This window comes from Lampris incognitus, chromosome 17, assembly GCF_029633865.1.
Source record: "Lampris incognitus isolate fLamInc1 chromosome 17, fLamInc1.hap2, whole genome shotgun sequence".
NCBI classification, from domain to species: domain Eukaryota; kingdom Metazoa; phylum Chordata; class Actinopteri; order Lampriformes; family Lampridae; genus Lampris; species Lampris incognitus.
Genome location: NC_079227.1, coordinates 26,233,657 through 26,246,591, shown reverse-complemented (window position 1 = coordinate 26,246,591; position 12,935 = coordinate 26,233,657). Strand labels below are relative to the sequence as shown.

The following is a 12,935-nucleotide window of genomic DNA, read 5'->3' as shown; positions in this document are numbered from 1 at the left end:
GTCTGTCTGTCTGTCTAGCTGTCTGTGTGTCTGTCTGTCTGCCTAGCTGTCTATGTGTCTGTCTGTTTGTTTGTCTAGCTGTCTGTCTGTCCATCTAACGTCTGTCTGTCTGTGAATCTGTCTGTGTTTCTGTCGGTCTCTGTCTGTATGTCTGTCTAGCTATATGTCTGTCTGTCTGCCTGTGTCTAGCTGTCTTTCTGTGTGTCTGTCTGTCTAGCTGTATGTCTGTCTGAGTGTCTGTCTGTGTTGAGTAGGACAGAGGCCACCTCTGAGAGTGTGTACCCATGCGGCCAATGGCCTGGCCAAACACTTAAGCTGCTTTTGTTTATTCCCTCTGGCAGCAAACAGCCTTTACAAGAGAAGATGTGACTTTGATTTATGAGGGACATTTCGTTGAGGAAGGGGGGGGGGGGGTCGGGGGAGAAAGAGAAAAAGACAACAAGAATAACAAAGAGAAAGGACCTACAAGGAAAAGAATGAGAGAGGGGGAGGGAGAGAGAGAGGGAGGGAGAGAGACGGATGAAGAGAGCCATGGGAGAGGTCATGTTATTCAGATGGCCGGGTGGTCAGAGTACCTGGAAAGCATCGAACCTTGTTTCAAAGAACACCAGCCCTCCAAAACCCGTTTCTCACCTCTGGGTATCGGTAGAAGACAGATGCTCAAGCTAACTTTCATTTACTGAACTTATCATGGCTATATGCAATGCCACATCAACATGGAGATCTGACGAAAACACTGCACACTGTGAACGTAATTTCAACTGCAGATAAAGACACTGGATCAGTACCAGTGTCGTGTCATCACATCCCAGGTAGCATCGGAATGTGGGCCACTTCAGGCAATGATGCAGCACTGATGGCCTTCTTCTGGCCCTGACAAAATGGATGTGAGCCTGAAGTGGCCCACATGTATAATAGCAAATATGGCCCAAATATGCCAAATCAAATGTGAGCCTTTTTTGGTAAAGATGCGGTGCTCTCGGCAACATGTAATCCGAATGTGACCCTGAAGTGGCCCACGTGGTAAATGGTGAATATGGCCCAAATATCACAAGACAAATATGGACCATCTTTGGCAAATAGCAATAGCAATGCACATGCAGTATTGCTATGGCTTGGTTCTGGCCCAGATCTGGCAAACAGGAGTGGACCGCCCAAGCGCCATCGTTCCATGCGGTATGTGGGCCGGATGAAAGAGAGATGAAAGTCGGGTGTGGGACGGTCCGGGCCACAGCAATTTTGCTAACTGGGATGTCGTCACATGTCATCACACGTCATCACATGGGGGAGGGCCGTTCATATCTTGAATGCGTTTGTCTGTCATTTAGGCTCCTGATGTTTACTGTGTGACAGAGGGTAGAAACAGTGTTTTATGCCTCGCGGGCATACACGTCAAGCGAGACAAACACAGAGACGGGATTTCAACAGTTGCACCTCTGCAGAGAGCAAAGGCCTGGTTTTCCATTTCAAAACATCTATTGTATTCCAGTCATTTTGGGTAGTTTTTCTAAAACCCCTGCTGTCATAAATTCCAGCTTTCCCGGTCCCCCTGACGGTTTGCAAAGAAGGTCAATAAGGCATTTCAGCGTAGGCTGCATGTGGAGAAATGTGCAATATCAGAAAGACCCATCCATCCATTATCCAAACCGCTTATTCTGCTCTCAGGGTCGCGGGGATGGTGGAGCCTATCCCAGCAGCCATTGGGCGGCGGGCGGCGAGACGCCCTGGACAGGCCACCAGGCCATCACAGGGCCACGATGACATAATACCTGCTATTACTGTTATAGCCTGTCAGGACATTCACCATTGCAGCACCATCATCTATTGGTCAAGTATTGCATCCAAAGTGTTGTATTCAACGTTTATTCTTGATGAAGCGGTGCCTTTAGTTGGTGTCACGAGAACCGTGAAGCTCTTCCAAATGCAAAATGTTGTCTAGGACCGAGAGACTTTGTATGCTGGTCAGCAGTGTGCAGCGGTGCACTCTTAAATATTACTACTAGGCACAATCAAGAATAGAAAATGAATCTGAGCCAACAGCCGACACACATGGCTAACGAAACGGTCACGCACGAATTCAAGGAAAATTATTTATCTAAATGTATTCACAAGATGGATGGAGAGTTGGAAGAAAGAAAAAAAAAGAAAAAGGAAATGATATGTGCTCGCACTCTGTCAAACTTTTGGAATATGTTGAACATTCCTGCCGTAACTGTTCCTGCAGATAAAACTCAGCATTATGCGCCATAAAATGTTCAGATCCAGAGAGATATGAGGAAAAGAAGAAAGAACAAAAAACGCGCGGCCTACTCCGCCTCTACATTTACTTTTCTTTGCCGCTTCCGTCACCACATAATCCCAAGAAGATAGCACCCTCTTCTTGTTAAGGTGGCAGTGTTGGCGCTTGCAGGTGAATGGGGAGGGTGGTCGTTTTTGAGCTCTTCATTTTCCCACTCCGGAGTTCCTCGGAAATATGTTGTCGCATATGATCTTGCAGACCGGATTCACGTTAATGCGAGAGAGAGCGAGAGAGAGAGAGGGCAGGATGACTCAGATGCAGGGTGGGGGCTGCCTGCCTGCCTGCCTGTTTGCTGTCTAGTCCTCTTGCACGTGTTTTTTTTAAAAATAAAAACAGTCCATTGGTCACTCGAATCACATGCGCCACCAGAACAAGAGCGGCTTGTAAATCTGCAGCTCGGTGGTAGCCGCGGGGGTCAACGGCAGCCTGTTAAAGACGTGACCTTGTGACTAGAAAGATTTCAAGTTTCAGGCTGGGAAAAGAACACATTTCCCCCATCCTGATCATGTATCCACATCGTGCCTTTGAGCAAGGCACTTTACCCCCCACCCCGGGGTGCTCCAGTGGAGCTCGTGGAGAACTGTGGCTGAACCGGGCTCCTCCAGGATAAGAGCATCTGTATCCGAACGAGTGAGACGCGGCGTGGAGCTGTAGAAAATCTCTGTGTAAATAATTGCCAAAAGGAAAGAAAAAAATGAGAGAGAGAGAGAGAGACGTATCCGATCCCAGCCACAGTAACAACCCCGTATCACCGAGAGAGAGAGAGCCTTCCTCTCTGGGGGATCCTCCGCAAGTCTTTTGCTGAAGGTACTGTGAGCCGTGAGCCACTTCTGGTCCCCGAGTGAAAAACCAGTTTTCCCATCCGCGGAGGAGCTCGTACTTGCAGCGTGTTCCAGTTGGCCGTGTAAGTGCTGTGTGTTGGTCGGAGGGAGAGGCCGGGGGAATGGGTCTAACAGATGGAGTTCTGAGACCCCAGTGGTCCGTCTGGAAAAGGACTCACAGTAGGCCGGGGAAACCCCCCGTAACCCGGAGTGCTCGATGAGGTGGTCGGTAGAGATGCGAGAGCAGGGTCGGGCTGTGAGGTGAAAGGGAGGGAGGAGGTTAGAGTTGGAGCTTGGTTTTTAAAGCTGGAATCCGGGATTTCCCCCCATTAATTAATACTTATTTCACCCATCTGGACCGTGGAGTTGGGTTACAGTATGCTAACTCGCATCTTTACCGTGGTTATATACCGCTGTTGAAATGGTTGACCAGAAAGGATGAACACTGGTGCAGCAGGGCGGCACGGTGGCGCAGTGGTTAGCGCGGTCGCCTCACAGCAAGAAGGTCCTGGGTTCGAACCCCGGGGTAGTCCAACCGTGGGAGTCATCCCAGGTCATCCTCTGTGTCTCTGTGGGTTTCCTCCGGGTGCTCCGGTTTCCTCCCACAGTCCAAAGACATGTAGGTCAGGTGAATCGGCCGTACTAAATTGTCCCTTGGTGTGAATGTGTCGGCCCTGTGTGATGGCCTGGCGGCCTGTCCAGGGTGTCTCCCCGCCTGCCACCCAATGACTGCTGGGATAGGCTCCTGCATCCCTGTGACCCTAATTAGAATAAGCGGCTTAGATAATGGATGGATGGACTGGTGCGGCGGCAAACATGTTCCTACTCAAACAGGAAACAGGATTGAAAGGTTATAACGATCTGGCAATGCTTCTGTTGGACAGGGGTCTGCAAACTCTACAAGCAAGATTACAGTGCAACAGTGTCCCCATATAGTTTGATGTAGTTTGTAATACAGCAGGTTGCCTGTGTTAGCTTTAGTCTGAGGAGGGCATTTCTACAAGGGTGGGAACTGCTTACTGCTGAGCTGACGGCACACCGGCCACAATGGCTGCTACACCTGGTTTGTAGTTCTTAATGCCAGAGAGAGGGACCGTTTGGGGAAATCATGAATATCAGCTTTAAGGTGGGATGGAGACCTTCTAGATGTTGGTAAAACCACACAGACACGAAAACACACACACACTGCAATTTTTGTGATGACACAACAGATGAGCTCTCTCTGCTCTCCACCCTGTAGCAGCGGGCACAGTCTTTCCAAGGGCTTTCCAGTGTCACTGGCTTCCTGCGTTATTAATTAGGAATGCCGACCAGTGAGGCTGCCTTATTAATTACTGCTCTGAGCTGGGAAATAATTGGAGCTACTGAGAAGGTAATTCAAAAGAGAAAGCGAGCGAGCTCTCTCCAAAAAAGATTTGGTTTTGCAGGAGGTAGTTAAAAGGCCTTGGCTCTGGACAGAGATGAGCCCTGGTTTCCGAGGCTGGTCTTTGAAACTAATGAATTAGAGTGTATCACGAGCTTGCAGTCGGGAGGGTAACAAGAAAGGTGCAGAGGCTAGAGTTAACCTCACTGTGTCCTTCTCTGGATAATATAGTTCCGGGGCGCTGAAAGATTGTTTTTTGCCATATGGTTTGTGTGTGTGTGTGTGCGTGTGTGTGCGTGCGTGCGCATACAAGCTTGAATTTGGCTGATGAAAGGATGTGTGTGTGTGTGTATATACATATATATACATATATATACACACATATATATACATATACATATATATACATATATATGTGTGTGTGTGTGTGTGTGTGTGTGTGTGTGTGTGTGTGTGTGTGATTGAGCAAGATAGTAAGTAAATAACTGAGCATGCATGCACATATCCAAGTGTGCATATGCAGGAATCAGTGTGTGTGTGTGTGTGTGTGTGTGTGTGTGTGTGTACACAGCAGCTATCCCCAGTTGTCACCAATTTACCAGCTCATCATCTATTACTTGTCCCCCCCCCCCCCTCTCGCTCTCTCTCTCTCCCTGTTCCGAACCCCTTAGTTAATCGGTCAGTGGGTGCAGCGAAGAACGCATGGGATGGGTTGCTGAAATTGTTCCAAGTTGGTCTCAGTCCTCCACCCCCGCCGCCGACAGATTAGATCCACATGTCCGTCAGCGGGCGCTGGGCCGTAATTAGATGTCATCCCCGCCACGGTTGTGCGAGCGTAGCGTAAAGAGCACACATCGAGAATCTCGGCGGGAAGAAACCTCAGACTGCCTCTTTCTTCCTCTCTTCTGCCACCCCCTCACTCTGCGTCCTCCCCCTTCAAAGTACTTCTCTTTGCTGTCTTCCTCTAACCCCCACCCCCCACCCCTTCCCCCTCGCGAGGATGGGATGAAAGAGCGTCGGGCGAGCCGGTTACCATGACAACGGAGTACTTAATAGGATCTTAAGGGGAAGTAGTTCTTATTGGCAGCAGGGTTTTGATAGGTTGAAAAGTCAAATGCAAAAGCCATTATACCACAGTGATGAACCTGACTAAGCAGCGGAGCCAAGATTTGAAGAAAAAAAAAAGAGAAACGATTCTTAGCCTCCTTGTTTTAATTCTGATTTAATGACTTATGGATTTTTTTTTTAAATCCGCCGCACTTCTTACCCCTAGTCTAATGACTGGGGGAAGGATTTGATGCACGTGGCTGTCATCGAGGTTTGACGTTCTTCAAACAACTCCGTGGGTGCTTTGTAATCGAGGACAACACCTCCACAAAGGCGGCCATGAAACACTAGACTCTTCTATTTCGGCCATCTCTGATCCATCACTTCTTAGGTTCCCCGGCTCTGTAAGACTTGCTATGCGCGTTTCCGAGAAAATGTAAAGATGTCTTCATCGAAGCGGCAGGTCCCACGTCGACGCCAGAGTCAGGTCTGATTTAGCTTGCACCAGAGCTATCAAACAGCCAAACGGCCGTTCCCAGAACACCTCCACATTCTCACACAGCCTGTGCGTCTGGCTCCCATCCAGCCTCCATCATATTATTCTTCCAAACACCAGAGAGATAGATGAGGTTTGTCCCTGATCCATGCCAAGCCAAGCCAAGCCAAGCCAAGCCAAGCCAGACTACCCCGTCAGGAAGCGGGTCCCCTCTTTGTCCATGAAGATCGAAGAAGTGTGTGTGTGTGTGTGTGTGTGTGTGTGTGTGCGTGTGTGTGTGTATGAGTATTCCTCTGCATCTAAGTGTGTACACCCCTGCATGTGAGTGTGTGCGAGCGTGTGTTTTTCTTCCTTCACATAAGACTCTGGAAGACGGATGGCCAACTCTCCAAGTCCCTGACGTTCAACGCTCAAGGCTGAAGAGAGCACGATGAGTGGGAAGAGTACCCCCCCCCCCCCCCCCGAGGCTGATATCCAAGAACAGCCTCCGCCCAGACGATGAGCACCGGGGCCTCCTCGCCACGATCCCCTCAGCCCCTTTGTAAGGAGAAACGCAGATGAAGAACACACCGCCTGCCCAGCTGGGGGAACACCCCCCACCCCCCACCCCCCGGAGATCCAACGTGCGGTTACTCGGCTGATGCGTCTGGAAGTGCTGAGGCCAGACTCCCGTGCTTTTGAAGCCTCCGTTCACGCTCACAAAGTGGCAGGAGCGAGCTGAAACGGCACGGCTGGGAACGGCTCGGCGCTCACAAACCGAAACCCCGACAGCTGTCCTAACTCGACCTGAGCCGCGCCGGCTCCGCACGAGGAGCTGAGGAGGCTCTGAGGAGGCTCTAGGGAAGCGTGACAACGGGAGCTCTGAGAGTTACCTGCAGACGCTGATGATGATCCCCGGCACAGAGCTTTGCTGCTATCAGCTTTCCATTATGACTGACATATTTGGATTCAAACTTTAGATGTAGCGAAATCATTTTCAGACCCCCCCGGTTTTTGTAAGAAGTATTCCTGCATCATTATTCGACTGTATCTCTGGCCACAGCCCGGCGTGCAGCATCATTTTAATCCTTCGCCATCACGTTAAAGTAGCTCCGGATTAGGAGGTGCACTGTTGAAGAAACTGCTGGTGGAGTCCAACTAAAAAGAAGATACTGCGTATAATGATCTTTCCAAACCACTGAGCTGACTCATTATCAAGTGCTCAGAGAGAGTACAACACAGTCATAATATGGAAATGCTTACAATTTGTTGTTGAACTCTGTGTTGTGATGTTATATCATCACGCATATTTAAAAGGGACGCAACGACAACTTCCTCTGTTGAATGGCGGGTATCCTGGGACACATACTACCGGCTTTAACTGGCCAAACTTCTGCATCAAAACACAATATTTCTAATTACAGGTGTAGAAGAACACACAGGTGACCCATGTAGGAAAGAGGAGACGTATGTATATCTACTACTACTACTACTACTACTTTCGGCTGCTCCTGTTAGGGGTCACCACAGCGGATCATCCGTTTCCATCTCTTCCTGTCCTCTGCAGCTTCTTCTGTCACACCAGCCACCTGCATGTCCTTCCTCACCACATCCATAAACCTCCTCTTTGGCTTTCCTCGTTTCCTCTCCCCTGGCAGCTCCATATTCAGCATCCTTCTCCCAATATACCCAGCATCTCTCCTCCACACATGTCCAAGCCATGTCAGTCTTGTGTATTTATATGTATATGTATATGTGTACATCCCTCACTTCACCTCACCTAGGTCGTCCATCAGGACGCCTCCATAGGGTTTCGGTTGCGCATGTTTGTTTAAGGCATGAGGCGCGACTCCACGTGCAGTTCTATGGTTCTCCGCTAACTGGAGATTTTGTGCCTTTCCATTGTCAAGATGCATCGCTCATCTGCAAAGTCACGATGTCCCCCGGTCCAAAACATCAGTCTATCGATGAATGCACCCAGGACTACTGCTACCCATAGGAATGGCAGAATTTAGTTTACTCCTCTAGATCCGCCGTGTTCTGCTCTGTTGTCTCCTGACAACGTTAACAGGATTATCGCGAGGAGGGTGTGGCTCTTCACTAACACGGACGGTCATTCATCATGGAGAGGCTATATTTTGCGCTTTGCATGATGCTGGGGTGTATGGAGACCAGTCTAGGAGGCCACGAAAGGCCATCTAAGAAAGGTACTACTCCTATACTTAACCCCTTAATGTGTACATCCATCAATCCACTATCCAAGCCGCTTATCCGAATTCGGGTTGCGGGATGCTGGAGCCTATCCCAGCAGTCATATACACACACACACACACACACACACACACATATGTACAGACATATTATGTCTGTACATACATGTGTACATGCATATGTATATGTATTTGGGCAACATGGCTCAGGAGGATGAGCAGCTCGTCTATTGGAAGGTCACTGGTTCGATCCCCAGCTCCTCTAGAGAGCGTGTCGAAGTGTCCTTGAGCAAGACACTGAACCCCTAACTGCTCCTGATGAGTAAGTTGGCACCTTGCATGGCAGCCTCTGCCATCAGTGTATGAATGTGTGTGTGAATGGATGAATGTGAGGCATACACTGTAAAGCGCTCTGAGTGGTCAGTAGACTAGAAAAGCGCTATATAAATGCAGTGCATTTACCATTTATATGTATGTAAATGTATATGTGTATGTATCATATACATATGTATATGTGTATATATGTATATGTGTATGTTTATATATGTATCATCATATATGTATATGTAGAAAAAATGAGGTCAGTGGTTCATGAATTCATGAAATTAATATGTTTTTTTTTTTTTCAGTTTTCATCTGCAAGTTGTTTAAATACCTTGTTTATCTAAGAAGCTTTGTCCTTAAGGAATGTGTGTATAAACAGCCAAAGCAGATAAACTCCAGGTCATGGCACAACAAAATGTGGTCTAATAAAAGTTATACATAAAGGCGTTTTGCAGAGAGAGCGTGCCATGAGGCGGATCATCAGCTTATGCTGTATATCCTCTACCTCCTGTCTGTCATTCAGATCTGCATTTCTGTAGTTGTTGACCGAGCCTCAGTTGTTTCTTGGGCCTGCTTTGCATAAGCGTCAAGCATATGTGTAGTGCCGTGGATTCGGATGCCAAATCTCCAGCCCTGAAACAAATATACTCGCCAGAGTAACATCTTTTACAGGCGCTCTTTGGTCTCGGATGTGTCTCAAGGTGGTAGATTATATGCTTATGTTAGATGAGGAACAGAGCTAATATATTACAACACTGGGATTTGGAAAACCGGCGATTTATAGTTACCAAATATAGCCAGAGGCATCGGTGTTTGGAAATGTACATTTATTGAAACAGTAAGCACAGCATGGAGCAGACTGGTCCTCCTACAATACCGCTTTAATAGAGCCGTTTGGTTGTGCAGCACACCTCTCTTGCGTTTTGTTGCCAGACATTCATTAACAAAAAAACCAGAGAGAACAAAAACAAACCAGGGTCTTAAAAAATTCAAATTGTTTTTCTTATTATTGCAGATTTATATTTGTTCTTCCCCTCCAGACGCCGTGAGTGTTTAAACAACTGGGCCTGATCAGCATCGCAGTCAGTCGGTGAGTGATCCCGCAGAAACCTTCACTTCATATCAGCGCAGGTTAAGAGATGATCTACCGACCGATGCACTTGCCCAGGACGATATGACCTCCGCAGGTCCATGTGATCGTTATTTTTTACTTGCAACTTTAAATATGGATATCAAATAACAGCTTTCAATCCACTCCTTTAACTCGGTCTCACATCAGTCGTGTATTGCCGAGCAGCGTGAGAGGCCTCACATGATGAAACCTCCACTTTTCCCACCATAAAAGCCATCAGTGCCAGTAATTACTCATTGTTCTCCAGACTCGCTGCAAATACCGAGAGTCAGTTCTGTCAGATTCGGATAGCCAATGCCAGGAGACTTGTTTTATTATTTTTTCCACCGTACTCGGGCTCATTTTAAAAAGTCCCAGATCAAACTTCATCTTCTCTGTAACTCTTGGCTGAAGGTTTGATCTCTGCTGTGGACTGTATATGTTTAACAGTATTGGACATCGATGACAGCCATCTTGGACCGGGATCATGTGGGTGATGCATGGGAACGCCGGGTTCTTTTTCCATTTCAGCTGATCATTGTGGAAACTAAAATAAGGTTTTATTAAATCAAGTGTGTTTGTTTTCTTTTTTTTGTTTTCTTTTCTTTCTTTTTTTTTTTTTTACTGTAGGAGAGTGTATTGTCAGAGCAAGTAATCCATAATATTACAGATTCTGGTGTGAAAGGGTCCCAGATCTATCCATCTATACATCCATCTATACATCCACCCATCGCTCGCTCGCTCTCTCTCTCTCTCCATCCATCATCCCCATCCCTCCCTCTCTCTTTCTCTCTCTCTATTTCTCTATCATCCATCCATCCATCCATCTCTCTCTCATCCATCCATCCAGCCATCTCTCTCTGTATCCATCCATCCATCCATCCATCCATCCATCCATCCATCCATCCATCCATCTCTCTCTCTGTCTCTCTCTCTCTCTCTCTCTCTCTCTCTCTCTCTCTCTCTCTCTCGCTCTCTATCTATCTATTTATCTATCTGTCTATCTATCTAGTGTGCTTAACATAATTCCCACACTGCCATTGTTGCTATGGTTAGGTAGGGTTGTCTCACTTCAAATGCATGTACTAAATGCATGTGTTGTGTTTGTAACGTGTCCTGTTGTTGGTTGCGCCAATGAGCAGCTCAGGAGGAAGCGAGCGAGGGTGCAAAAAGAATAAAGTGGCTTCGGCTTTCAGTTGCTGTTAAAAAGTTGTAGTCGTTAACGTCTGTTCACGCCAACACTACAATATAAACCGAGTGACTAGAATAACGGGAACCCTTCCCCTGCAGAAGTGGGCCCTCTCCTTGCCGTTTGCATGCACCTGTTCATGCAAACGGCAACTCCATTTCCATGCTTGCTTTGCATGTGAACGGATTACCATGAATGGGATTACAGCGTGATCCACTGGATTTTGAAAAAGGCATGATCGTGGGTGCCAGGAGGGCGGGTTCGAGGATCGCTGAGACCGTAGAGTTGCTGGGGCTTTTTGAAGGCGGTAATCTCAAAGGAGTTTCAATGGATGGACCACAGCAAAAGACACGTCATCAAAATGTTTGCTGTGTGGGAGATGGCCCTTGGTAGATGAATGTGGGGGATGTTGCAGTTTGTTCTGACTTATTATGGCTCGGGCCATGACAAGTAACTGCCAGTCCACAGTACAACAGTCTAAATCACAATACAATTGTACAATACAACAACCAATTTCAGAACAACTGTACAACAAGTACATCTCCTGTCCATGGTAAACCTCCAGGGCCGGTGTGGGTGCAGGTCTTTGTTCCAACCAAGCAGTTACACCCCTGAGTTTACAAACCAAGGTCCTTAACAAAGCTTACTGGTTGACAACAGAATCAGGTGCGTAACTGCTTGGTTAGAACAAAGACCTGCACCCACACTGGCGCTTTCTGGATCATGTTGCCCATCTCTGCTCAACTTCTTGATGCAAGACCAGGTTCTCCCATTCATGGCCATCATATACCCAGAATGGATGGGTACTTTCAACAAGATATTGCTCCCTGTCTTAGTGGAAAAGTCATCCAGGAAATGGTTCGAGAAACATTCAGGTCAAATGACATGAATGACATGCCCACTGCAATCGCCTGATATAAATCCAATTGATCTTCTTTGGGATGAGCTCAAACACGGTATCTGTAGAAGGGAGCATCCACCCATCAACCTTGTGTTGGGCAACAAAGCACTGATGTCTGCATGGTCAGCTTTAACACGGGGACCCTGCTGGGCCCTTGCCGAGTCACTGTCATAATGTGTGGCAGCTGCTATCAGGGCCAAAAGTGGTCCAATGGGGTGCTAAACAGGGGTTTCGTATCCGTATACATGGTAAATATAGGATGGAGAGCAACAGGAAGAGTGAAACAGCCGGAGAGAGAGAGAGCGAACGACAGAGAGAGACTTAAAAAAACATAAGGAGGTGCGTGGCTTGTTCCTGCATGGGAAACCGCCCCAGTCTCTCATTTGCTCTCTATCTCATCTATCTTTTCCCGTCCTCCACTTTTTCACTCTATCACACAGACAACTCTACTCCCTGATTGCTCATCTGTGGCAGCGTTACTGGATGGAAAACCTATTGCTTCATCAATCACATCCTTCTCTTTTCACAAACATGCACACGTCTGAGTGCGAGGCCGCCTGAGACTGAGGCCAGACACTCCTGCACCATGTGTAGAAATGTGAGGATGACAAATATTCACTCAAATAACGACCTATCTCCACCAAATCCTGAAAATGTTATCGCTTCCAAATGATGATACCCGGCTTTGCTCGTCTCTTGGATTGACAGCGTGTTGACAGTACCTGAATACACACAGCATGGAGTTTGTTGTTTAAATGAGGCCTCCGCCTCCCCAGTGTTACGGCAAAAGATCAGAGGAAAAAAATTAGTGGGAGGGTAATTAGGGAGAACGTGTCGCTTTTCATTGGCGTCTGAGTGATCTACGGGGGAACTTTTATCTTTGTAAGTCTTTGTTTCAGCAAACAAAAAATGTCACACGGAGTCAGAGTCATGCTATAGCTGCAACAGCCAAGTCGTTTCCCGCCCTGGCTGTTTTGTGCATCACATGGCTCGGGTACGAGCACAGTTTTAACCCCCGGGCACGACATATGTCACCCATTTTGTGTGCAAACGGAGGGGACACTTACTCATTTTTCTCCACAGCCAGGAGCAGCTGCTCACCTTCCGCTTCAATCAGGAACTTCAGCGAAGCAGGATGACCCTGGAGACATGGACGGAAAGGAGAGAAGACAAGGGAAGTTAGTGGACAAACTTT

The 12,935-nt window shown here is 47.6% G+C and overlaps 1 protein-coding gene across 1 annotated transcript in view; it reads right to left on the bottom strand.

Annotated features, from left to right (window-relative positions):
* The window catches only part of LOC130127543 (disintegrin and metalloproteinase domain-containing protein 12), a 101,185-nt gene that overhangs the window by 70,898 nt on the left and 17,352 nt on the right, over positions 1-12,935 (bottom strand). The window contains exon 3 of the mRNA XM_056297215.1: positions 12,808-12,881. Within this exon, the coding sequence (XP_056153190.1) occupies positions 12,808-12,881 (74 nt within the window). The remainder of the gene's footprint in view (positions 1-12,807; positions 12,882-12,935) is intronic.